The sequence below is a fragment of the Opisthocomus hoazin genome, chromosome 2 (genome assembly GCF_030867145.1).
Source record: "Opisthocomus hoazin isolate bOpiHoa1 chromosome 2, bOpiHoa1.hap1, whole genome shotgun sequence".
Lineage (NCBI taxonomy): Eukaryota > Metazoa > Chordata > Aves > Opisthocomiformes > Opisthocomidae > Opisthocomus > Opisthocomus hoazin.
In genome coordinates, this window is record NC_134415.1 from 80,107,997 (window position 1) to 80,133,748 (window position 25,752).

General features: G+C 47.9%; 1 protein-coding gene across 1 annotated transcript in view; it reads left to right on the plus strand.

Annotated features, from left to right (window-relative positions):
• Positions 1 to 3,673: 3,673 nt before the first annotated feature.
• Positions 3,674 to 25,752, plus strand: part of SCML4 (Scm polycomb group protein like 4) — a 39,693-nt gene continuing 17,614 nt past the window's right edge. The window contains exons 1-3 of the mRNA XM_009936903.2: positions 3,674 to 3,800; positions 6,847 to 7,047; positions 10,700 to 10,894. Coding sequence (XP_009935205.2) covers positions 3,689 to 3,800; positions 6,847 to 7,047; positions 10,700 to 10,894 — 508 coding nt within the window. The 5' untranslated portion in view covers positions 3,674 to 3,688. The remainder of the gene's footprint in view (positions 3,801 to 6,846; positions 7,048 to 10,699; positions 10,895 to 25,752) is intronic.

Below are 25,752 nucleotides of genomic sequence, written 5' to 3' on the forward strand. Positions count from 1 at the left end.
GAAGTTGTGGCTGCCCTCTCCCTGGGAGCGTTCAAGGCCAGGTTGGATGGGGCTTTGAGCAACCTGGTCTAGAGGAAGGTGTCCCTGCCCGTGTCAGGGATGTTGGAACTAGGTGGTCTATAAGGTCCCTTCCAACTCAAACCTTTCTATGTTTCTATGATCTTGCTTTTTTCCTGTGTATTATATTATACAAGCTGGCAGAGAACTTGCTCAGAAGAAAAAAAAAAGGCTATCAGCTGGGAAATGTTCTTCCTTCTCTTTCACTTTTTTTTGGTGTGGGAAGACAGAAATATCAGCTAGATGAATCCTGACTGCTCTGAAGGGGTTTGCAGATTGTAACAGAAACTCCAGGACTCAGCAGGGTCCTCTCTGTCTGCGGCCACTGCATACTCAGACAAGCCTGCAGTCGTCTTCAGTGGCACAGACACCCATGCTCTCTCTGCATCTAATGCATTGTGACTTTAGTGAAGTAGACACGCTTATGTCCTACCCTAAATCCCTGATCAGTGTTCTCTGATCTCTTTTCCATGGTAGAAGGTCCGTAAGAGGGGGGGGGAGTTGGTTGTACATCTTGTTTTAAAGCAACCATTGACTTTTATATGTATTTCTGTTCATACTAAAACTTACGACATTCGATATTCAAAAGCCGATTCAAATGCCTTACTGTGAGGATTTCCCAAAGTGCTCAGACAGATTTTCTCTGTCTCATTTTCTCTCTCTCTTCTCTCTTCTCTGCTTTTTTTCACTTTCATGCATATGTGCTCTCTACCGCCAGCTCTCAGTCAGTCAGCTGGCTGGTTGGGTTGGGTTGGCTTTTTGATAGAGAAGAATCAGTCCAAGAAAAGGCATCTTTGAATGAAATACTTTGAGATTTACATCTAGTGATATTCTGGGACTACTCAGGGTTTCAGCGGCCAGGAGGTATTTAAGCCATGCTTGCTAGTATACTCTCTTCTAATCAGGCATTGTTTTATTTTGATCTAATGAAGGCACATTCTCTGCTACCCCTAATAAAATGGCATTTATCTGTATCCAGATGCGGTAGAGCACATACTGTTGCAATTAAGTTTTCCGTAAACTGTTTGCTAAAACAGCAAACTGCCAAGAAGGGGCTTCCAAGCTAGAGAGTTTACACAAGTTTTGCCCTCTTGTTTATTTGGTCTTGAACATAAGCCTTCTTGGGCCTCCAAGAGCCAGGGAACAGGCAGACAAAGAGCTCTGCTGGGCACCATCCCACCTCCACTGGGCTGATGGTGCTGGTGGGGCAGTGCACGCTCAGACAATGCATGAGGCTCAAGGGCAGGAGAGGAGATTTGTGCACCCATGTTTCAGGCCACAGGGCAGTGAGCCAGTAAGGACGTTAAGGAGCCAACATGCAAGTGAAACAGAAGTTATTAGGTGTGCTGTCTCCAAAACAGTATCCATATAAACATGCGCATGCGTGAGTGTACATATGTGTATTTATATATATATATGTATATGTAAACATATATGTAAGTATATATGTACATCTCTACATAAATATATATACTTTTATATCTGTGTATACACTATGTGCAAACACACATATGTATATATGCATTTATAATACATGCATATATGTGTATGATCAAAAGCAAGCCTAGAAGCCTAGCACAGGGGCTACCTAGTTTCATAGTGCCAGCCCACTTCATCACAGAAAAGTGAGTCATCGACATGTTGCTACAGAAAATAACAAATCATGCCGCTTCTCACCTTCTCACATGGGATTAACCCAAAATGGTTAATGGATGGGGACCTTGTTTTTTGAAACACCGCTTTCCTCCCATTTATTTTAATTGTTTGGAAAAGAAACCAACCGCACTTTGCTGCCGGTCTTTCCTGATCCCAATCTAAAGGCAAGACTAACCTATAAAAACAGGACAACACAGGCACGTGAGGACTGGCACTAGCCAGGGGCCAGCTCAGGGCCCCTAGTCCCCTACAGCTGCCATACAACAGGAGGTCAAATCCATAGTTTGTCTTAGATTGACTTATTGAACATTTTCTCCCCGTTCAGGCAAAATACGAAGGGATTTAGTCTGCCCCGGGGGAGGGGAGGCCGTGGCCGTGGCACCATGTGGAGGTGGTGCCTGGCACTTCTGAGACAGGCAAGACATAGCCTCTGCCCCCAGCATCAAACAGTGCCCTGCAGGGCTGGTCCTTGGATGAGGAGCCAGCTTTTATTTCCATCTGGGCTTATCATGCCCATCTTTCCACAGAGGCTGCTCTGAGGGAAACTCTGCGTAAAAGGACAAGTTCAGCAAGAGCTTGGTGGAGATCTGGCAGGCAAAAATTGCACCCATCTCAACAAAGATGGTCTTTTTGTTCGTTTTGATGGGTACCATCCCAACACAGGCTACTGTGCTACCAAAAGCTGGAGAGACCCTGAACTCTTTTAGCAAAGCCCTTGCTGGGTGAACCCAATAAGCGAGGAATGATCCAAACTCCCGAAGATTTAACAATTAAAAATTCACTTGGATGACCCTAAGTCCAACAGCCTTCCCTTTCCCTTCCCCAGCTTTCTTTTTTTACTATTACTCTGAAACAGTGACAGTTGTTTTAAACAGTTGTGACCATAATCATGGACAACAGGAATCGTTATCCAAAATGACTTCTACTCACCACCAGGACTTGCTCAGGGTTTGGTTTGTAGGTAGTGGTCTGACTTCATTTTTACCTAAAATATACTTTATTGTATGTTATTTCCAGCCTGGAAAAGCTCTGAGAGAAGCAATACTCTGCAAATTTAACAGGGCTAAAAATTTCTTTTCATTCTTACACTTGTGACTTCTAGCATTTTTACCTCTCTCCACTGAAAGAGAACAACAACAAAAAAATGACCTGCCAGAAGAACAGCTCGGTGTAGTATATGTGTAGATACAAACCAGCCAGCTGTGTGCTTGGGTCTCTGCTTTCCCCCCACTTCCCTTCCTACTGAGTGGTACCTTCAGGTCACATCCATCAGGTCAGCCCTTTGTAATTATGAGGCCCTGACCATCACTTGACTGGTGAGACGTTGCCGGGTACCGGCAGCATAAAGACGTAGTGATATTGTGCTATAAATTCCCATCGTGTTTCACTTCTCCGAGCTGGGCTGCAGGTCGTGAAGATTACTGGGTGCAACAGTGCAGTAGTTTGCATTTACTACCTGGTAATAACACACCACAGACCACGGTTTGAGCTTATTTACATGGGTGTCAGCCCAAAGTAGCCTCTTGGTGCCACTGGATTTACACAAGATTTACACCCCTGTAACCAAGAGCAGAATTTACCCCTAAATTATGATGGTAGTTAAAGACCCCATGTTTCTCAGTTGCGGAGAATTGTTTACATCCACATGAAATGGGTCATAAAATGCCTTTGCGCTGATTTGTTAGAATGTTAGATCCAATTTGCTCAGGTGTAAATAACTACCCGGTGGGTGGCATAATATTTGCATCCCGTAACTTAAGGCGTTGCTGTCTGCTGCAAATCAGTCAGGCTTCAGGTTCTAGTATCCTCCTGGGAGCAGAATGGATGCTCCTGGCCTGGAGAAAATGATGCAATAGCAGATTGCTAATGAGTGGGAGTTCATAAAGAGTGACATACACAGAATAAAATCAGAATATCTTCTGTATATTTTCATTACCCAACCAGTTATTTTTTCCAGCTGAAGTCTCGTGTCCTGATGACTCCCTTAGCGATCTCTCCGCCGCGAAGCACACCGGAGCCGGATATCAGTTCAATCCCCCAGGATGCAGCTACGATACCCAACTCCACCACCCCACAAGCTCTCACAGGTATGCAGACTAAAGTACTCCTTGGCCAAGGGGTGAGCAGGAACCACGGGTTGACAGCTAGATGCTGTGATTTCCAGAGCAGGTGGAGCTCATGGAAGTGGGGATTTTGCAGATTAGACTGATGGTCAGTAACAAAAAGCAGAGATGTCCTGCAAGATCATGTTTTGACATACGAACATCAACATCCTTTTGAAGTGTGGACATCAACATCCCATGGATGTTATTGTTTTATACCCGACACTCACCCCATCAAATGTGTTGCAATGAGCAGACTAAACCCCAGTGTGAACATGAAGCATCTGTTACGTCTGTGAGGAGAAGGACGGAGGAGCCATAGTCTGACTGTAGGCAGAGTTATCTGCACATAAACCCCAGTGCCTTACAGCAACAGCAGACCTGGTCATTTCTGACTGTAGTCAGGGAAAACACAGCCTTATTATTTTTTTGCTTACATTACCACAAGTAGCATAGCTCAATACTTTTAAACGGATATAAATGAGAAGAAAATCAACAAGACAGTTGATTTACCCTGAGATTTCAGCAGAGAAATGGATTAGATAACATTAGAATCTAAACACAACACATAAATCCCATTATTTCTTAGCTGGGATGCACAGAGGAGAAGTTTTCCATCTGCTCTGGTAGCAGAATGATACTAAACATAGTGATGATGACAATAATAATATATTTTTTTCTCATTTATCCCTTCGCATGTGAAGACTGGAAAGCACTTGGCAAACATCAGCTGAGGGGCATTTCATAGCGCTGTCCTGAGAGCTGTGCCCGGTGCCACTTTCAGAGGGGGACAGGGACATAGTGTCCACCCGCCCCACCAGATTGCTGGGCTGGCCACAGAGGTGGAGGCTCTGTGGCTCATTTCGGGCTCTGTGGATGCAGCACCCCAAACCTCCAGCTGCGGATCCCTGTGCTGCCACCACTAGCACTCCCAGCACCTTCCCAACAGTGTGTGAAGGCTCCCACCAGAGCAGGATTTGCAGGAGACGGAGGCAGGCTCCAGCCAACTTTTACCTCCTGATCCACAATAAAAGGACCATAGGGCTCCCTGCTCCTCAGCAAGGGACCCAGCACTCTGTCTGCAGGCTGCAGAGTCCCTCCTGCAGAATCACAGAATGGCAGGGGTTGGAAGGGACCTCTGTGGGTCATCTAGTTCAACCCCCCTGCCGAAGCAGGGTCGCCTACAGCAGGCTGCACAGGACCTTGTCCAGGTGGGTCTTGAGTATCTCCAGAGAAGGAGACTCCACAACCCCTCTGGGTAGCCTGTTCGAGTGCTCCGTCACCCTCAGAGGGAAGAAGTTCTTCCTCATGTTCAGACGGAACTTCCTGTGCTTCAGTTTGTGCCCATTGCCCCTTGTCCTGTTGCTGGGCACCACTGAAAAGAGCCTGGCCCCCTGACACCCACCCTTCAAATATTTGTAAGTGTTTATTAGGTCCCCTCGCAGCCTTCTCTTCTTCAGGCTGAACAAGCCCAGCTCCCTCAGCCTCTCCTCGTCTAGGAGAGATGCTCCAGTCCCCTCACCATCCTTGTAGCCCTCCGCTGGACTCTCTCCAGTAGCTCCTCATCTTTCTTGAAGTGGGGAGCCCAGAACTGGACACAGTACTCCTGAAGGGGCCTCACTAGGGCACAGAAGAGGGGAAGGAGCAGCCGAGCTACAGACAAAACCGCTGGCTTGTCATGGCAGAAGCCATGTCCTGCAGATTTGGCGAGGTTTGGCATGGTGGCATGCTGGGATAGCCGCACCCTGACAGCGCCCTGCAATTGGTGCATGCTGCTGTTGTCTTTCAGTGCATTATCCCTTTATTTGTTTGGCACTTGGAAGGTGTAAAGTGCTACATGATCATAAGTATGATTGTTATTATCCTTCTGTTTACCCAGGATATACTGCTTGAGCCCCTTCTGCTGTTCAGTGAGAAATGGGGTAGCAGAGTGCGCTGTGACAGTCGCACTAGATTTTCATTTCAGTGATGCAAACTGTAAATTATTTCCAACTTTACACAGCTGTCATCATGTCCTCCACTCCGCTTGATTTTTTTTTGTCACATATCTGATTTCTGTCAGAGGATAATGTTATATTGTCTGAGAGATGACATCTTGAGCACATTCAGCCAGCTATTATAATATGTCTCACTTTAGCCTGACTTTAGGCTGTGTCTTAGTCGCCCTTAGCTACCACAGCGTTACCTCCGCTTCCTCCAAGACACAGTTAGCCTCAGCCAAGCTTAAAATTAGTTCACACTAGCGAGAGGAGAAGACTCATTTTTTTTTGGCTCTTGCTGGCAGGCCTGATGGCATTTAGAAAAACTGTTTTTGCAGGCAACGGCAGAGCTTGGCTCTGGAGAGGCTGGAGCATCCCTCACAGAACCCCTGTGAGGCTGTGGTCCGAAACGGGGATTTAGCACTGAATGTGATATACAGTTTCCCTCGAGGTGATGCAGTTTGCAGGGTGCTGGGTTGGACATGGAGGTCAGGTAGCTCCAAAAGAGCAGAGTCTCTGCCATCGCACTGTGCAGCTTAGCGCAGCATAGCCCCCCAGAAATTACAGTTGCAGTAAGGTCAGAAACAGCAAGGAGCCAAAGTCTCCCAAAACTCAGCTCAGAGCAGTGCTTCTCAAAAGGCTTCTCAATGAACCAGTCTAAAAACACACAGAGAAAACCAATAAACAGCCAAAACCACCTCAGGCTGGAGCTTACCCATTACTGTCCATTTTTTTCTGGTCATCAGCTCCATGCACGAGGTAGTCTGTGAGCGAGCAGACCCCAGGCACACGCGGCGGGGCTCCCAGGAGCTGCTTTAGCTGCATGTAGCTTATCCTCACCCGTGACACCGAGCAGAGACCCCCAACTCTGCTCACTTCACTTCGGCAACGGGTGACCAGCGTAGGGAGCCTGGCCGTGCCATCACAAATGGCAGCAATTCCCCACTGAATGGAAGAGCTTGTGAAATAAATGGAAATGTCTAAGGCTAGCGTTTGCTAGGGCGCTCTCAGGGCCATTTTGTAACAACCTTGTTGGGGTTCTGTGCCGACAGTCTGCATCTACGTCAACAAACAAGCGAGCCTGGGGCCGTACCTCGACAGAAGAAAAGTGCAGCAGCTCCCGGAGCACTTTGGGCCCGAGCGACCGCCGGCGGCCCTGCAGCTGGCCGTGCAGGCCTGCATCGACTGTGCGCTCCAGCAGAAGGCCGTCTTCTCCCTCATCAAGCAGGGCTACGGAGGCGAGGTGGTGTCAGGTAAAGCGCTCTTGTCAGGGGTCTGCAGACAGCTGGGAAGCACTTGAAACCTTCACCTGATCATAGAATCATAGAATCAGAGAACGCTTTGGGTTGGAAGGGGCCTTTAGAGGCCATCTAGCCCAACGCCCTGCAGCGAGCAGGGACATCTGCAGCTGGACCAGGCTGCTCAGAGCCCCGTCCAACTTGGCCTCCAGTGATGGAGCAGCCACAGCTTCTCTGGGCAACCTGTTCCAGTGTTTCACCACCCTCACTGTAAAAAATTTCTTCCTTATATCCAGTCTAAATCTGCCCTCCCTTAGTTTAAAGCCATTACTCCTCGTCGTACCACAACAGGCCTTGCTAAAAAGATTGTCCCCATCTTTCCTATAGGCCCCTTCAGGTACCCAACAGCTGCTATAAGGTCTCCCCACAGCCTTCTCTTCTCCAGGCTCAACAGCCCCATCTCTCTCAGCCTGTCCTCATAGCAGAGGTGTTCCATCCCTCTGATTATTTTTGTGCCCTCCTCTGGACCCGCTCCAACAGCTCCATGTCTTTCCTGTGCTGAGGGCTCCAGAGCTGGACGCAGGACTGTGGATGGGGTCTCACCAGAGCAGAGCAGAATCACCTCTCTCGACCTGCTGGCCATGCTTCTCTTGATGCAACCCAGGATGCGGTTGGCCTTCTGGGCTGCGAGCACACATTGGTGGCTCATGTCCAGCTTTTCACCCACCTGTACCCCAAAGTCCTGCTCGGCAGGGCTGCTCTCCATCTCCAGTTCTGACTGTCCCAGCTGCCGCTTTCATTGCAGCGGGCTGGCCACCAGCGGTGAACACCACTTATGCCTTTGGAAAATGAGCTGCCACAGGAATCGCCCTGGTATCAGAGGAAAGTGTATTGGTACAGAGCCTTGCAGGGGTGATTCAGGGCAGGAACAGGGCTAGCTCCAGAGTACTGCGCTCACCACACTTCACGTCAGTGCTGAGGCCAGGCCTGTGAGCTTAGTTTTTCACGTAGCCATACGAGGACGAGAAGCACTGCAAGCCTGCTTCATGCCACGTTACTCTAAAGGAGAACTCACAGGGCGTTCAGCTGCTGCTGTGTCCTCTGTTTGCAGTCCATGAGCCACATCTGCTCTCAGCTGTAGGAGCTGCAAAGGTCCCATGCCAATTGCCTACACAGCAGGACTATGAAAACATATCAGAGAGAATCAGGGATCAGAGGGAACTTCCCAGGAGCTTCTCATCTTCCTGCAGTGAGACTTCTTGCTGTGCCCCAATGAGGCTCCCACATCCCACACTGAATCCCCTGGTCTGGCTCTTAGGCTGAACACAAACTTTCCTTGTAATCACCACAAGAGTTTTGTGTCACAACATTGTTTTAGCACATGGGGGTGCAGTGGGAATGAAACAAAGATGGGAATATGGGAACAACACTCTCGAGTGAGCTGCTGCCAAGGAGTCAGACACAAACACAAAGCCAAGGACCGCAAGTGCATTCAGTCTTGCTGCAACCACAGCAACTCAGCTGTGCCACTGGGACTCTCTTGTGTGGGAGCCCAGGCTCTGGCCCACTGTGCAGCATATAAATCCTGCTTTCTCCCTCTCCTCTACTTCTCTCTAATCACAGGTGTGCCTTCCCTAAGGGACATCAGAAATACTCTGAGAATGATCCATACTTTTTCACAGAAATATGAGACTGAAGCAATTTAGTGGAAAGCTTCATTTTTGCCTCGTTCTGTGCTGTGTGTATGAATTTCATTACAAGCAGGAGAGTCATGTGCACCAAGCCTGTCAAACTCCTTGGTCTCAGTTCCTCTGAGCCGGCTTGGCTTCAGGTACCTGAGCTAAAAGCACCTGGTCAACATTGCTTCCAACTTCATGTCTCTTCATGAGGAGGGGTGAATGGCCTCCTAGGCATGGTGTGAGTCCGAGATTGCAGCTCACTCCCAGCCCAGCAGCAGCACAGACAGGTTTTGTCATGGGCTTTCCAATCTTCCCATGGCTTGGCTCACAGATGCGCAGCCAGCTGTGGAGCATGATCCCTTACAGCATCTCAGGCCAGCAGGAAATCTCTGAAGTTAACCCAAACATTATAAGCCTAAGATTGCAATTTATTGTTGTCAGTAATGACTGGAGGCTGTAGGACTTGAAAAACCTTCCAGGCGGTGCAGTTCAGGCAGCCATATCATGTAGCCCTCCCTGCAAACCTGCTGACACCTGAATGTGTCCTACCACAATTGATCCTGGTGGGTCTGTTGTGGCCCCTCCACCTCTCTCACGGCTGGGACATATGCCCTTTTTTGCTTCCTGGCTAAATATATTCCCTGACAGCTTTGTCCATGGATTTTAGTTGCCCTGCTGTCACCCTTGAGTTCAGTCTTAGATTTATTTCTAGCGAGAAGTCCTCATCCTGCTGGGCTGAAATACACGGTTTTTTTCCAGGTCCTCTCTGCATTGTGAGGAAGATCGCTGGATTAGTGAAAGAAGTGCAAGTGTCTTCCCGCAGCCCCATGTAGCAGAGGTGTTGATGGCTGGAGTGCCACAGGGAAACTTTCTGTTCCCTGAACATTGCTGTGTCCTGCTGGTGCAACTCTTTAAGTGTGAATTCATCCTGGTTGAGCACAGATGACCGGAATGTTGCCCACCAGCCCAGCTCAGGTTTCACCAGGACTGTGTATAATGAAACTGACACTCCCTCGTCTCTCCTGGAAATGCTTTGTTCAAAAGCTCCTTGGAATATATCTGACCTTTTCATCGCTGTGTCCCCTTGGCAGCTCATTGGCATCTGGTCAGCCTGTTCCATCGTTTCTCCTCCCATCAGGTCATGTTAAGCCTCCTCAAAAAAACTGTGGATTGCTGTGTAGTTTCTAGTATTTTTTTCCACCCACTTTTACTATTGCAGAGCTCAAGGTCAGCCAGTCCTTTCTGTGCAGTCTCCCAGTCCTCTTCTCCATTGATATTGCCTTCTAGCTTACAGCATCAACAAAATCTTTCTGTGCCAGCAGGACCACTGCCGGTTCTTCTCCAGTGCTTGGGGTCTCCTGCCAGCAGAGCCTGTTGTTGTCTCCTGACCCACCTTTCATATACAAACATTTCCAGTTCAATGAATGATTTCTCATACTGTGCTTAATTCCAGATAGACCACAATTGCCAGCCTTCCCTTGCCTATAAATGCAATTAAATCAGTAAATAAAGATCCATGATGAAGCTGGTAGTCCTCTCTTCAGTACATCCCTGGTACCTTTTATTCATTCATAGCCATTGTCTTCAATTCTTGTCTCCCCATTATTTTTTAAAACCTTCAGTATTGCTGAAGTCAGCCTAATAGCCTATCATTGGCAGATCACTTTCTTTCCCCTTCCTTAGAGCAGGGTATCATAATTGCCTCCTTCCAATCATACAATACAGTTTTCAGTTGGATGCATATCTTAGAAATCCTTGCACTGCTGGCCATGCCAGCCAGCATCTTTCAGCGCTGCTGGGGGAAGGTGATCTGGGTCACGCAAACTCAGCCCCTTAAGCTCCTCCAGTTTGTTTTGTACTTCAGATGGGGTAATTCTGTAAAATATTTTAAAAGACATACAAATACTTGTGTGAAATCTTTTCCCCTGCTCTCATTCTTCCTCCTGCCATGCATCCCAGGTATTGAATTGCTCCTGCTTGCTTTCCAGTTTCAGCATCTTTTGAGGGGAAGCAGCATCTCCTGAGCCTCCTGGTAGTGAACAGCATCGGGTATGTCCTGCGCTTCCTGAAGAAGCTCTGTCGCAGCCTCCTGTGTGACAATCTCTTCAGCAACCAGCCCTTCCAGCAGTACAACGCTGTGTCGGAAAGCCCAGAAGTGTATGAAAACAGACAGATGGAGGCAGGTAGGCTGCTTGATTGGCTTGGACTCCAGATTTAATAGGGCTGAAGAAATAACTGTCTTTTTTTGGTCCTGTGCTGTATATGCTAAAGAACTGCAGGTCCCGGTGGGACCTTTCCAGAGGGAGGGAGGGGGCTGATTTGCAATATTTTTTCCAGTGGCTACAGAGGAGGCTTTTGGCTGAAAACCACTGTGTTGAGGATGCCCAGCAGTGATAGGGATAATTTTTTTGTTATTATTTTGTATCTCTTTGTTTCTTTTATCTCTTTTCCTAAGGAAACAAGGCTTGTGTGATCCTGTTGTCCTTGTTTTTATCAATTGTCTCCCATAACTTCTGGCCTCCTGAACCATATCTGGCCCTGGCGTAGAAGCCTTGAAGGGATTAAGTTCCTCCAAGTTTCAGGCAGGTGGGAAGGCAGTGGGGAAACTGCTCTCTTCATCCAGCTCAACCACCATATTGGACACTGAAGGATCCCCACCAACCACCAAGCCCCCTCTGCTTGTAGATCTGCCGCAGAGTGGTCTTAGAGACCAGCCACCCCAGTCAGGTCTTGCCTGTCCCTGCTCCCCATGCCCCTCTGCTCATGCACTGCCTTGGCTCATTGGCTGCAGTGAGAGGTGGGAGGCTGGGTGACCATGTGGACCCTAGACCATGCTTTGAGGTCGCCACGGCACAAATAGGAACTCACAGCCATAACTGGTATGCTCTGACCTGGCACTGCCCCAGCACTTTGTTACCTGTGTGCCTCCCTGTTGGCACACTGCTCATTTTAAGGATCACCTGCAAAGCGGCGTGGTCCGCTCTTACTGAGCGAGCGGAGAAAGCTGCTTGCAGCAATGCAGTTTTGGGTCAGTGCTGTTAGCATAAATCTAAGGTAATGTTATCAGCTGTAGCGCACTCAGCCTGGATGCTGATCTGGCACCTCCACTCATGAGTGTAAGCCTAAATGAGAGTCACGACTGCTTTGCTACTTGCAGGAGTGTTTCTGCTAGCTTAGAATGCCTGCAGGCACCAGTCAGGTGTGTGACCATGCAAGGCAAATCCTGGAGGGGTTGTGGCAGCAGCAGGCGCATGAGAGGATGGTGGCGGTCCAGAGCAGCACGGGAGTCCCGGGTGGGTGGTACTCATGGGCTTCCTTCCTGCCCTCAGCCAGTGTGCCAGATGGAGCGCTGGCCCCACACAGCCCCCGTGGAGATGGGATGTGCCTGCAGCCCCCATTTGTGATCGGTGGCTGGAAAGCTACCCCAGCACCCTGCTACGGACATGACAAAACTTCGTTTAGAAAAAAAGAAAGATGCAAAGTTATGGCCCTGAACCTCCGCTTCACCTGCAGGCTTCCTCCTGACTTAAATTATTTTTCCTTCTCCTTTATTAACAACTCTGTGGGTGTTTGGGGAGCGCACTTGGTCTCATGCTTTCAGTTTAATGGCAGCTACATGCTGGCTGGTGTTTTGATGTCCACCATTATGATCCACGAATCGCTTGTTTGCCAGAAAGATCCTGAGTGTGTGCTTCACACACTAAAGCTGGGAGTGGACTGTGCACACAGTGCAGAAATCACCATTTTGTGCAAAGAAATCCAGCTGCCAATCTCACACATAGGGGAGGAAAGGCAGGAACACAGATTGAAAAGCAATTTTTTTCCCCTTTGGACTCAAGCATTTGCAGCAACCTGAATGTTTCGGAGAGGTCAAGGAATTTCTGTAACACTGAATGAGTGCAGCCCAGGAGGCCTGGCATTTGCATTTGCATTTGCATTTGCATTTGTATTTGCATTTACTTTTGCATGGCAAGGCTGTATGTGATGGAAGGCAACTCCACTACCCGAGTTTTTACACTCTGAACATCTCACTCCTCGCATAATTTCGATGCAGATGTCCATGACACCATTCCCACTGGCTCTGCCCTACCATTGAGGAAGGGGCAAAACACTATTTTTGTTCCAGGCCAGGCAGGAGGCATGGACGTAGGGAAGGACCCTCCCCCTAGACGCTCCCACTGCTGGGTGGGCACTTCATAGCACCCCTGGATGCCCCATGGGCTGGGGCAGCTTTTAGCAGGGTTGGTGCTGGCCTGGGCTCTCCTCCCCTCCGCCTGGGAGTGGGATGGGGGAAGAGGCAGTGGCTCTTGAGGCTTTTATATCTCTGTCCCCAGCAGCACCACGGTACAGGGGAGAACGCGAGCTGTTAAATAGCTGCAGACAGTGGTCACACACGGTGTTAAAACTCCCCCTCCAGGCTCCAGCTTGCTCACCCCAGGGTCTGATAGTGGCCTGCTAGGCAGAGAGCTGTAACATGGGTCAGCGCAATCTGCAGCTAGGTAGTTGTTTGGAAAACCCACCTACAAGCTTACTGCTCGGCCCCAGAGTGCACACGAAGGCATGGAAGCAGAAATTAACTCTGCCATGTAAAGCCCTTGAAAAGTGGAATTTCGGAAAGGGGAAAAGCTGCCTCTTCTCCAGGGTAACTTGTGCCCAGCTCAGGCACTGTCTGCCTGTGGCTGTGTGACGGAGGAAATGGAGCGACGGCCTTACACCCTTCACGCTGCACTCAGCCGGAGACATGCAGATACATAATATTGCTGTTCATCATGTCAGGCTGTATTCAACAGCTCCATTGGCACCAATGGAATAACTCCAGTTTTAGGCACTGAAGCTCGAGCCATAGAGTCTATGTTTAATGCTTCATTGCCTAAACCTCCTTCCATCTCCCCGGGAGCCAGAGTTTCTCTGCAGTAAGGTCAGCACAGGGGGGAATCTCCGCTGCACCGAACAGAGATGGGGTTTCCCTGTAGTGGCAATAATAAGGAGGACAGTAGGAGCTCTTCTTGCTGACAGGTCTGCGAGGGCGCCTGTTGGGATAGAGCTCGCATGGAAGGAGCAGGGCCATAATAAAGCACCGCAGGAAGCCATGCAAAGCAGGCACATTTTTCATTGTTTCTGTTCTCCAGCTTGTAATTGAGATGTTCCTTCTTTTAAAACCACGTGCTTTTCAGCCCCCACTTACCAATGAATTTAATACATGTATTGACTTTGGTGCAGTTACTCTTGATTTACACTGGCAGAAGTGAGAGGAGAAGCCGGCATCGTGTCCACTCATATTAATCCACTTACACCACACAGGAGTCACCTTTTAACCTTGCCCTGAAGCACATGCCCCTAAGCCATTATTCACCTGTGCTCACAGCAAACTGCCAGATGCTAATGGCTGCGTACGGGCCAGGTGGGATTTGTTGATATATGCATGTATCATTTACAATGATGTTTTACATGTCAAGGAAGTACATACTCACCAGACTGTACCCAGTACCGGCCCCAGCAATCAGCCTTATTGGCTGTGCATTACTCTCCCTGCATCTGAGCCCCCGCACTCTGCCTGCCTTACCAACACCTCTTGCACCAGCACTCACCAGCCCCGCATGTGGGGCGAGGGTCCCTCCCCAGCCCTCTCCCAACATCAGTGGTTTCACTGCTTTGTCTTGGCACATCTGGGGACATTCCCCATGGCTCTTTCTCAGCTGTGAGGGGACTTTCAGGCTCATGAGAGCAGTTTTTGAGGAGCAGCTGTGGGATGGCTCACAGGACTTCATGTGTGAAGTGCCTAGCTTCAGATCTGCATTACAGCAAATCCTGAGACATTACCTATCCCCATGGCACCTGGGTTCAAAGTGCTTCTGGATCTGCACGCCAGAATTTTCCATGAGAGTGGCAGTGCAGTTTAAACTAAAATGATGGCAAGACTGTGAAGTGTGCCAGGGGCTACATGGATGGGAGGCCAACAGATGAACCTGTGAAGTGCCTCCATCCACACCCTCTGCACTCACCTTTCATTAGTCCTCCCAGGCTGAGCTAATGGAGGCTTGGATGTGAGCATGGGAAAGGGACATTTCTGGAACACCTACATACTGCTGATGTGCACCTGTGCAATGTTAAGACTGTTATTTTTCAGAGGAAAGCATGTTTGCTATAAAACTTCTTGCCAAACTGATGGTGGGCACAGAAATTTAAGTAGTTTCTCTGATGTGGGAAGCATCACACTTGATAAGCATCCTCTTCTTTCCCCTTTCATTTAATCCTTTCCTTGCCCTTTCGGTCCTGAACCTTGGGTTATGGTTATTTTGTGCTGTTACACAATTGCTGTGCTCCACAAAGAGCATGACTGCAGCAAACCTTTCTTTATGCAAGGACTCCTGTGGCCACCCTGTATGCTTATCCTCATCAGGGGGAAAGACAGCAAGGCCTGTGAATAAGGTCCCCAGCCTTGCTCCTCTCCCCACGGCCAAGTTGAATTTGTATGCGTAGATACCATATGGTGTCCCCTACCATGGTCCACAGGAGAACGGGCCCTCTTCTTGTGACAGTGGCTGGAGGTAAGGCCCAATGTGGAGCAGAAGTACAACAGGAGGTAGAGATATTCTGTGCTACATTAGTACCTCTATATATAGGAAGGTGGCTTTTCCTATCTACAAGCACTTGAAAAGCTGGTACGAGAAGTGCTACAGCAATGTGCTATAAGTGTGTGGGGAGTAGGCTTGGACGTGGATTTTGTCCGAGACTTTCATGTTGACTGTGTGGGCAAGTCACCCTTCCCTGCTGTGCCTTTATTTGAGCATCTGTCCAAGGAGGGCAATAATTCCTTCTGCCATGTGCAAAGCCCTTCTAAAATAGCTAGAAAAAAAAAAAATAACATGATAGAAAACCACACATTATTACAATCAATATATTCTGTTCCAAGCACCAAATAAACAGCAGCTCAGAAATTTCAAGCCCTGAGAGGGCAAGAAAAATGTTGTCTTCCCCCTTTCTAGTACCGTGGCTTGTTTAATCTTGTCTTGTTGCATACGATGAGGAACAGTGCTCTTGGCTTCTCAGCACACTCAGAATAAACAGCTTTTATGGCTATCAATAGCTTCGGCTCTCTTTAGCATTTAATTACCTGCAAAGGCCATTTATTGCCTCATATATTCCTCTGCCATGAACATTATTCTTTAAACAATAAATAAAATATTAAGGTCACTCTTAAAGAGGGAGCAGAGGAACTGCACAAGCCATCCAGACACAGCAAAGTCTAATATAAAAAAGTTTATCTGGTCTTTGGGGCATTTCAATTGATGGCAGAGCCTGCAGTAGAGCAGAGGAAGAGTGGCATGGCTGCAGGCATTTCTTCTTTCCTTCCCTTCATGCATGAGTCTATGCATCCATCAGCAGGCTGGGTGCCTCCTCCCTCTCCAGACCCGACCCAGATGGCCCCAGGGCAGGGCATCCCACTGTGGACCCCAACCCAGCTCGCCTCAGGGCGGGGCATCTCCCTGAGGACCCTGACCCAGCTCGCCCCAGGGCAGGGCATCCCACTGAGGACCCCCACACTGAGGTCCTGCCTGCGGCTGGAGCACCATCCCCGGGACTGGCTCCCTGAAACGAGGTGTCCAGGGTGGTAACTCTGTGGCAGAGCAGAAAGAGAGGCAACTGCAGCTGGAGCTGCATGCTGTCATTCAGAAACCTGCTGGAGGACACAAACAGTTAAAGGCAATACAAGAGGTAGGACATGAAAGCAGGAGGGTGAAAGAAAAGAGGCAGTCAGGCTATGCTTCTGTGGAGGGGTTTCATGAGGGTGGCAGCAGAGGCTTTACCATTCAGGCCTTTAAACCCAGACCAGAAGAAACTAATGAAATGTACATTAAGGGGCAAATTCTGGCAGGAAGAAAAATAAGAGATGGATAGGAGAGATGAAATTCACCTGTGATATAATTTGCCTGAACTCTATAGAACTGGCAGAATTGGATAAAATGACCCTTCTGACCTTTAAGCTGTGTGAAAGAAGAGAGAGTCCCTTTCTGCTCCTTTAAGCTTGCGAAATTGTGTCTCCTTGTGGATGCTAAGCAATGAAACTATAAGCAGACATCCTTCCAGCAGTCAGCCCAAGGAAAATCCTCCTTCCCACCTTCTGCCGGGCTGTTTTTCCTCCACGGTCTTGAGGGGGTGTGAGAAAATCCAACCGTTTTGAAAAGCTACCCTCAGGGGGGTAGGCACCCTGTTCCCAGTGGTGGATGAGGAGAAGCCCAAAGGCTCTTCTGTCCTTCAGCCCAAGATGTGCTCAGAGCCAGAGCCACGGCACAGATACCGGCAGTGCTGGAGATTGCCTGGGCTGCAGCCATGGAGGTTAGAAGAGAGAGCTAAGCTATGAAATGGAGTCTAAAGAGGGAAAAAAGATGCTTTCTTTTTCCATATCAAAGGGTATGTGTAAGGAAAGTGGATGAAATGATGGGCGTAAATGCATGAAGCACGATGGATGAGATCATATCCACTACAGAAAAAAATACCCCTGGGTATATGCATTTAATTCAAGCTTTACACGCGCAGTCACATGAATGAAGCATGGACAGTCTTTTTAGAGCCCTGGTCAGGTAAATAATGTGACTGTAACTGTATTTTAGCTTCAGTTTTAGCTTTAACTTTGTTCCAGCTGGTGAAGACTTATCCATAGAGCTATATGAATCCTTTAGGAGATGGCTGAAGTTAGGAGTCCAGGCTTTGATTTTAAATAGCTTAAATTAAAGCTGAAACAGGAATTTCCTAAACTTTTGAAATACTGATACAAATACCTGTGATCCAATACACCCATATTTCAAGCAGACAGATCAGCAGGCCACAGGCCAGAACTGATGATGAAAAACCTCCCCCCCCATCCAAGTGCTGCATGCACTAGCCAGCATGACCCATCAGATTTTTCCTAGATGCAAGGGGGGAAAAAGATGATCCTCAGGATCCTTACCTTGTGCCGGTTCAAGCCACATTAGACAACGTCACTTGGGGGCCACGTGCAGTGTGTCGGTGTAGGCTCCGAAAGGCCATGCAAGTTGCGGGCAATTAGATGTGTATCTCCCTGCTGCTGGGTTGCTGTCGCAACCAGGGTAATAGAAAGATTGGCTATGGCAGTGGCGGGGGCTGTGAAAGTTAGCAAAGCCAGTGCTTACTAAATGAAAGACAAAACAAGAAATGTTTTGGAAGAGAGACGAACACTTACTCGCGTTTTGTGAATCTGGACGAAAGGGCCCTTCTTCTGGGACTGCCTGGTACGTGGCACCTACGGCAGGGCCTAGGCTTGCGCCTCCATGGGGGGAAGCACAGCCAGCTGAAAGGGGGGAAAAGGGAGTCTGGTGTTTAAGCTGTTACCATTTGACAGGTTTCAAACCAGATTCAGAATGCAAGCCATTACTGATTTTTGCTTGGATGTTCTTCAATATTCCAGCTCGGTTTTTCCTCTCCCCCATGTTGCTGTCTTTTTTAGCCTTTTAGATTAAGAGATTAAAAGGCTCCTCCTCCTTTACCTGTCTTTATCCACCTTCTGTTTCTCTCTATCTTTTTCCAATTCACTACAAAATAAATGGAAACCCCCACACAGTGGCATTTCCAGTTCCATGGAAATAAAACATCCATTTTTTTCTTGAAAACTCTTGGCCCCTGTTTAATCAACAGTGCTCCCCAGCTCCTTAGGATTTATTTGCTTGCAGTAATTATACAGAGTACATCAAAGTGCCTTTTGGAAAGTAGTAACACACAACATCTGCCTGACGAACACTCATCTGTTGGCAAAATGAGCGCAGAGCAGGAGATTAAAGCAATTAAGAGAGTAACAGAAGCAAACTGTTGGCAGTGATGTACAGTTTGGTGTTTGTGCTGGGACAGTGCTGGCCACGGGCAGCAATGAGAAAGGTGATGGTGCAAGGCGAGGAGTTGCACCACTGGCAGCTAGGCAAGAAAACTACATCCGCACATCTCTCTGAAAATAAGCTGCAACTGGAGGTTTGGGGAATCATGTCCTTTATGGTGGGTTTCTTCACGGAAGAGGTAAAGTTGCAGAAGTGATTTAAACAAAAAGGCAGCAGTGGCTTCCTAGACGTCAGCACAGGAGCCAAAGTTAAGCAAAATGTAGTGAGGCTGGGGGTGAGTCCTGGGATGGGGTCCTGGGGCAAGCCCAACCTCCTGGTGGCACGGCACAGTGCAGCACACTGGTGTGAAGGGAAACTGGCTCTGTGGGATCACCGGGAGAGAAGAGGATGTAAAGACCTGAGAAAGGGGAATCGGTGAGTTCCTATCTACTGGGATTGAGATCAGCCAGGGACGTCAGAAGCAGCAGTGGAGAAAGTAGGAAAAGAAAGATTTTGTGAAGGGAACTAAGGCTTTAGGGCCAAGCTATGTTGTATTTTTACGGTAGAAGAAACCCCAGGAGAAATACCATAAAGTCCAGCTGAGCTGCAGGGAGAAATAAAGCAAACACTTTATAAAAGATCTTAATACCTACATATAAACACATACACAGGCTCATGCTTTATATGTACTCTACCTAATTTCTGGATGAGATTATTAGTTATTAATGGGCAAACACAGCTTATTTTGCAGTTACTGCACTTTGCTTTAGACATCTCACTTCTTGTGTCTCAAATTATTTGTTTTTCAAACAAAAAACTGCTGTTAAATATTTGAAGCCAGTACCAAGCAGTATAATTCAGGGAGATTCATCATAGTGGTAGCAGAACAGAAACACACCAAGTACTTCGACTGCAAAGAATCTCAGTATATAACACCTCAACATTTTCAAATAACACAGTTATTTTCATCTAGTCTATTCTATATACAGCTTTTTGTGACTTTTATCAATGCTGATTTACAAGCATACAGAGTACATTATAAACTACCTGGATAGAAAAGCCCCTCTAGGTACTGCTGGAAGCCGGAGAGGAGAAAAGATCGATCGCAGCCTCTCCCATCTCCCTCTGCCAGTACCGAACTACTGCTGTGCTAAGACACAAAACTATATAACCCCGATAAATCTCCTTTTCATGATGTACACCTTGGTGTAACATAAAGGCAACGGAGAAGGCAAGAGAATGGATGAGCAGGTCTGAAACCAGGAGGAAGAGACCAAAGAAAGACTTTTTCTAAAGGTCGGGTCCCTATATCGTTGAAATGCCTTTGCCTTCACTCATGGGTATGCAGTGCCTAAGCGATTTGCCTGTGCTGTAAGACAGGACTAAAGCCTCTCCATTGCAACACAAGGCATTTACTCATTCGTCCCCAAGCACTTTTAAAAAAATCCTCGATGGATTATTTACACTCACGAGCACCTTTTATTCTTAAATCTAATATATTTGTCAGCAGCTATCTTGCGAATTTACCCTACCTTTTTACTCAGTTTGGACATAAAACCGTGTTGGTCTGTTCCCAGCCAGTTTCATTCCCCGGTTCTACTGCATTAAACACAATGTGGCTGTTGTCTGGGTTGCAAACACTCAAGGGAAATGGTTTAAATAATGAAAAAAAATTGCCTATGCTGAAGTCCTTGTAATCAGAACAACACTGGATTTTGGAAAATTCTCTAAAAAAATGAGATTCTTGATTTTGATTGACTGGCAGCTTCTCCTTGGGGGATTTGGCATTTCAGTTACGGCAAAATATTTTTTAGCAGCTAGGACACAGTGAGACGATATACGGTGAAGTAAAGCCTCAGACTAAGCCCTGGAGAATTCACTGTAGGTTTTATCTCCACAGTGTGACCATGGTTTCAGTGTTCATAATATCTGCACTCACAAGTGGATGAGGCTTATTTACATTTTCCTGTTCTGACTGACTAGTACTCCCCGTTTTTCTCCCCTGTCGACACAATTTTGTGTTCATATAACCCATGCAAAAGTTGTCCTGCAGACAGAAAACTGTAAGCGTGACAGCCTTGAACTGCTGTCGTCGGATGCCCTGGGCTGCCTGCTCACTCGCTCCATCTCTGCAGCAGCGTCAGGGATGCTGTGGCTCCTCGGGGATGCGTCTCCGTGCCACTCCGCCTTGGCGAGTGGCGAGCAGCTCGGCTCCGCTGCTACAAACCAGATGTCGCTCCCTGTAACGCCTTCCTTGTCCAGCCAAACTGCGGCAGCAGCTACAGGCTGGTGGGGAGAAGGTCCGGTCCTCGCCCAGCTGTGCGAGGTGCTGATGCATGCACCAGTGAGTGGTGCTGACATGGTGTAGAAATGCCTGCTAAGGGGTGACATCATATTTTGATTGTGCTGCATGTCTGCGCAGGCGATGGAGCTAAAAGGAATGGGCTGGTGCTGTAATCCCAGAGTAAATCATAGCAGGCAGAGCTGGAAAGTCTTAATCCATTTTAGGCAGCTCTTATCTTTAGATAGATGCATGCAGGCTCAAGCTACAAGGAAGATAAGATCCATGGTCTGTTTCTGACTGGACAGAAATATGTGAGGCTGGCAGACACAGCAAAAGTTATTTTTTAATCTTTTAAGAGCTGATGTTTAAACAGAAGATAGCAGTTCAGAACGAAGGCATATCGTTCACACTCGTAAATACTGTTTATATCTCCCTGCTCTCTCAGTCTCCAGCTTACACTAGGTAGAACTGGTTGTTAAACTCACCTGAAGTATCTCCTTCTGCATTTCTGCATTTGCTTTTTGTGTTTCCCTACTTTTATTTTTCCTTCCATGAAGGCTGAGATGCAGGGTTTCTAACCTCCACAGCTGCCTAAAACTGTCCCCTCCCACTGCGCCCCACTGCTTCCCAAACAGGGAAAATGCCATCCTTGCATGCGGTGCTGGAGCCAAGCTCAGGAACTATAAAACACAGGCAAAGATAAAACTGTACAAGAAGTCTCTCGACAGGATTTTGACACTGGCTGGTTCCTCTCAGAATGTCTGGCAGATGAGAAAAGGCTGGCCTTAACGGGGGGAGAGGAGAGGTCTGAAGAAGCTATGATATCATGCTGCTTAAAATATGGAGTTCACATCTGGTCAACCCATTATAGAAAATATATGGTAGCACTTAAAAAGGTACAGGGAAGGGTCAGAGGGCAAAGTCCATCACTAAGCAATATAAGGAATAGGAGATGACACAAAAAAGGAAAAGCAGGAGGAGAGAAAAGAAAGAAAGAAAGAAATCTATACCGACTGTGAGGAAAAGAAGTTAATGGTGAATTTAATTAGAGCAAATACAAATGATCGAGCATTGCAGGTGGTGGAGTGACAGGTTATGAAATGACACAAAAGTATTGGCCTAGAAGGAAGGGCAGATGTCAATGTGTAAAAGAAGACCTCCCTGGTTTGGAGGTCAGTGTCCAGAATGCTCAGAGGTGAGGGTGCAGGTTTCCATCGGTGTCCTGTGCAACCTGCACCCAGATGCAGCCACTCCACAGCTGTGCAGGACATGGCCTGTTAACTGGCAATGGAGACTCCGGTCCCAGTTCACTGCCCTGACCTTGGGCTCTACTCTCCAAGCAGCAGTCTGGGGACAAACCCAGAGAAATGCATGAGGGTATCGGGAAAGGAAAAGCTGGATGAATGAAAGTGTGAGATAGATGGAAGGGGAACAGCCTGGGGAAGGAATGTCTATGCAGGTCAGTGGTATGGCAGGAGGGAAAGCAGAAAAGGGACATAGGAAAATAGCTGGCAAAATGGGAAAAGGGTGATGCTGCTGGTGTGGGAAAGCAGTGCTAGAGCAAGGTTGAGATGGTGGGAACATGATGGAAGAAGCAGTGGGAAGAGATGATGGGGAAGAACAGAGAGAGGAGCAGGTGGGGGCTATAAGGGAAGGAAGCCTGGGACAGGTAAAGGGGGAGTGGGATCTAACACGAGAAGTGATGTGAGAGCAGAAGCAGGTGAGGAAAGAGGCACAAGACAAGTTTGGCCAGGGAGGAGAGGATAGAAGGCAGACTAGAGAGTGTCTCTGCAGTGCGGAAAGAGCTTTTACCTATATGAGAGATTTTAGCAGCATAAGTTTGTTTGCCTTTTTTTGAGATAAAGAAGAAAAAGTGAGACATTAGACCTGCTCAGGAAAATGTCAGCTAAGGATCATCTTTCCTGGGTCTAAGCTCTTCTTCACTTCCTGCTTGACTTGAAATTGATTGTCATTTGCTTTCTCAGTGCACAATGGGAGGCATAATTTTTTTGTCTTTCTGGAGTGTCTCTATGTCCAGATGCTACCAAAGGTCCACTGTATGCGTTCTGTATTCACACACACAGTATACATCCATGTGGCACACTGCAGTGGCATACAGATAGCACCAAGGCAAAGGACTTAGCATGTTACAAGCGTGAGAGACAAAACAAGTATTTTTCTTTATGCTAACGGAGAATTGGGGTCCAGAGATGATGGACAACCTGACCAAGGTTACTCCAGAGGTCTGCAGAAGCACTGGGATGCGAGCTGCATGTTCTCATGCTGTTTTAAATCTCATCTGACCCATCTTCAGGAATTTGTGTAGGAACTGTACAGGCTGGTACTTTAAAGAAATTCCGCTAAAGAAATGTGCATTTTTAAATTGTGAAAGCAATTGGGTTTTTTTCCCTCCTTCTTTGCTGCATTTTAAGGTGTGTTGGGTGTAACAGCCTTGGACTTTTCAATCGAGTTGCCTGTGGACCATTCATGGGAAGAAAAACTATTGCCAAAACAGCTTGAGCATCTCAGAATGGTGAACATTTGCAACAAACAATGTTGTTCTCAAAGTAAAGGCTCAAAGCAGCTTTCTCATAAATCCTGCTTGAAAAGATTGTGTACTAATTTCTCACTAGTGTGTGCCCTTCTGTTGACTACCTAGAAAATAAAATACAGAAGTGTGACAGAATACAGAAGTGCTAAGCTACAGATTTATGTAACTGTTGCATTTTAAACCTCAATAGAGAGTTATATTTTCTTCTATTGTCTCAGAAAACATGTTTTTCCTTAATTGGCCAAAGTGGGATTAGTAGCTGTGAAAGCCATACACTTTACAAGGCCTTCTGGGAGCTTACAAATTGCAGATATTTTCATACACATCATTGGTAGAGCCCCAACTAATGCAGCTTCTCTGTGGTACAAACTAACAAGGAGCTGGAGAAATATGAACACAAAACTTCCACAGCCTTTTATAGTTTTTGGACAGTGAAGCCAGTCCTGCTGCTTTGCGTGCCACTGAAAGTGGCCCTGGACCCCGCACACGAGCCCTTGCTACGGTCCTCCCTCACCCTCAATGGCTGCTTCTTGGAATGGAGAAGACATCAGTCGTAGGATCCAAGGACAATACAGGTGAAAAGGGACACCAGGAGGTCTCTGGTCCAACCCCTTGCCCAAAGCAAGGTCAGCTATGGGGTCAGACCAGGTTGCTCAGGGCTTTGTCCAGCTGGGTCTGGAAAGCCTCCAATGCCAGGGCCTGCAAGGTCTCTCCGGGCAAGCTCTGCTACTGCCTCACTGTCTTCCTGGTGAAAAGGTTTCTCCTTACATCCAGTATGAAGTTTTAATTTCAATTTTTTCCTGTTGTCTCTTGTTCTCCTGCACTGCACCACTGTGAATAGCCTGGCTCCATCTTTTTGGTGACCTCCCCATGGGTCCTGTGGGGCTGCAGTTAGGTTCCTGCACCCAAGCTGCCTCTCCGCCAGGCTGAACGAGCCCCGTCCCCCAGCCTCTCCTCACAGGGGAAGTGCTCTAGGCGCCAGGCATCTTGATGACCCTCCATTGAACACACTCTTTTGTCCACATATGTCTGGTAATGAAGGGACCAAACCCTGCGGTACCTCACTTTTTACCAGCCTCCATACAACCCATTAACTGCCACCCACTACCCACGGTCATCCAACCAGTTTCTCACTCATCCCAACTGTAATGTTCTAACCTGGATGCAAGAATATTGTGGGAGACAGTGCTGAAAGCCTTGCTAAAGTCAATGCAAATAACATCCACTGCTCTCCCTTTGCCCACAAATCCATTTGCTTTATGACAGCAGGCAATCAGGTTGGTCAGATGAGCCTGATCCTTGGTGAACCCATGCAGACTGTCCCCAGTCACCTTCACCTCCTTCCTTGCTGCTGGGAGGGGGGGTCATGAAATGCAAATGTCTTCTCCTGCCCTGAAGTGTCACCGGGGACTGTGTCACCCCTCAGGGGCAGAATGGATCTCTTGGTCCCTGAAAGTCCCCCAGGTCTGCCCACCTTTTCCCTCCCACATGTGGGTCTCTCCTGGGAGTGGACAGACCAATACAGGGCATGGGCTGACAGAGACATGCTTGCTCAAGGTGCATCAGCTTGTGCAGTTTTACAAAGCAGCCTGGACACAGCAGGGAGCACAGAAGCTGACCAGCACCTTTTACAACTATATGAGTTAAAACCTGTAACCACATGTGCTTGAATCCACAGTCTCCTTTTTCTTAATCTAACTGTGACTTGCATTTCATCATGAGCTTCTCTTGGTCAGGAGGAGGTGACCCTCATGAGTTACTCTTGTAATCTACTGACTGCTCATGTCAGCTTGAAGATCACAGAATCACAGAATCACAGAATGGTAGGGGTTGGGTCATCTAGTCCAACCCCCCTGCCGAAGCAGGGGCACCTACAGCAGGCTGCACAGGACCTTGTCCAGGTGGGTCTTGAACACCTCCAGAGAAGGAGACTCCACAACCTCCCTTGGCAGCCTGTTCCAGTGCTCCGTCACCCTCAGAGGGAAGAAGTTCTTCCTCATGTTCAGATGGAACTTCCTATGCTTCAGTTTGTGCACATTGCCCCTTGTCCTGTCGCTGGCCACCACTGAAAAGAGCTTGGCCCCATCCTCCTGACACCCACCCTTCAGATATTTGTAAGTATATATTAGGTCCCCTCGCAGCCTTCTCTTCTTCAGGCTGAACAAGCCCAGCTCCCTCAGCCTCTCCTCATAGGAGAGGTGCTCCATTCCCCTCACCATATTCGTAGCCCTCCGCTGGACTCTCTCCAGCAGCTCCTCATCTTTCTTGAACTGGGGAGCCCAGAACTGGACAGAGTACTCCAGATGAGGCCTCACTAGGGCAGTGTAGAGGGGAAGGAGAACCTCCCTCGACCTGCTGGCCACACTCCTCCTAATGCAC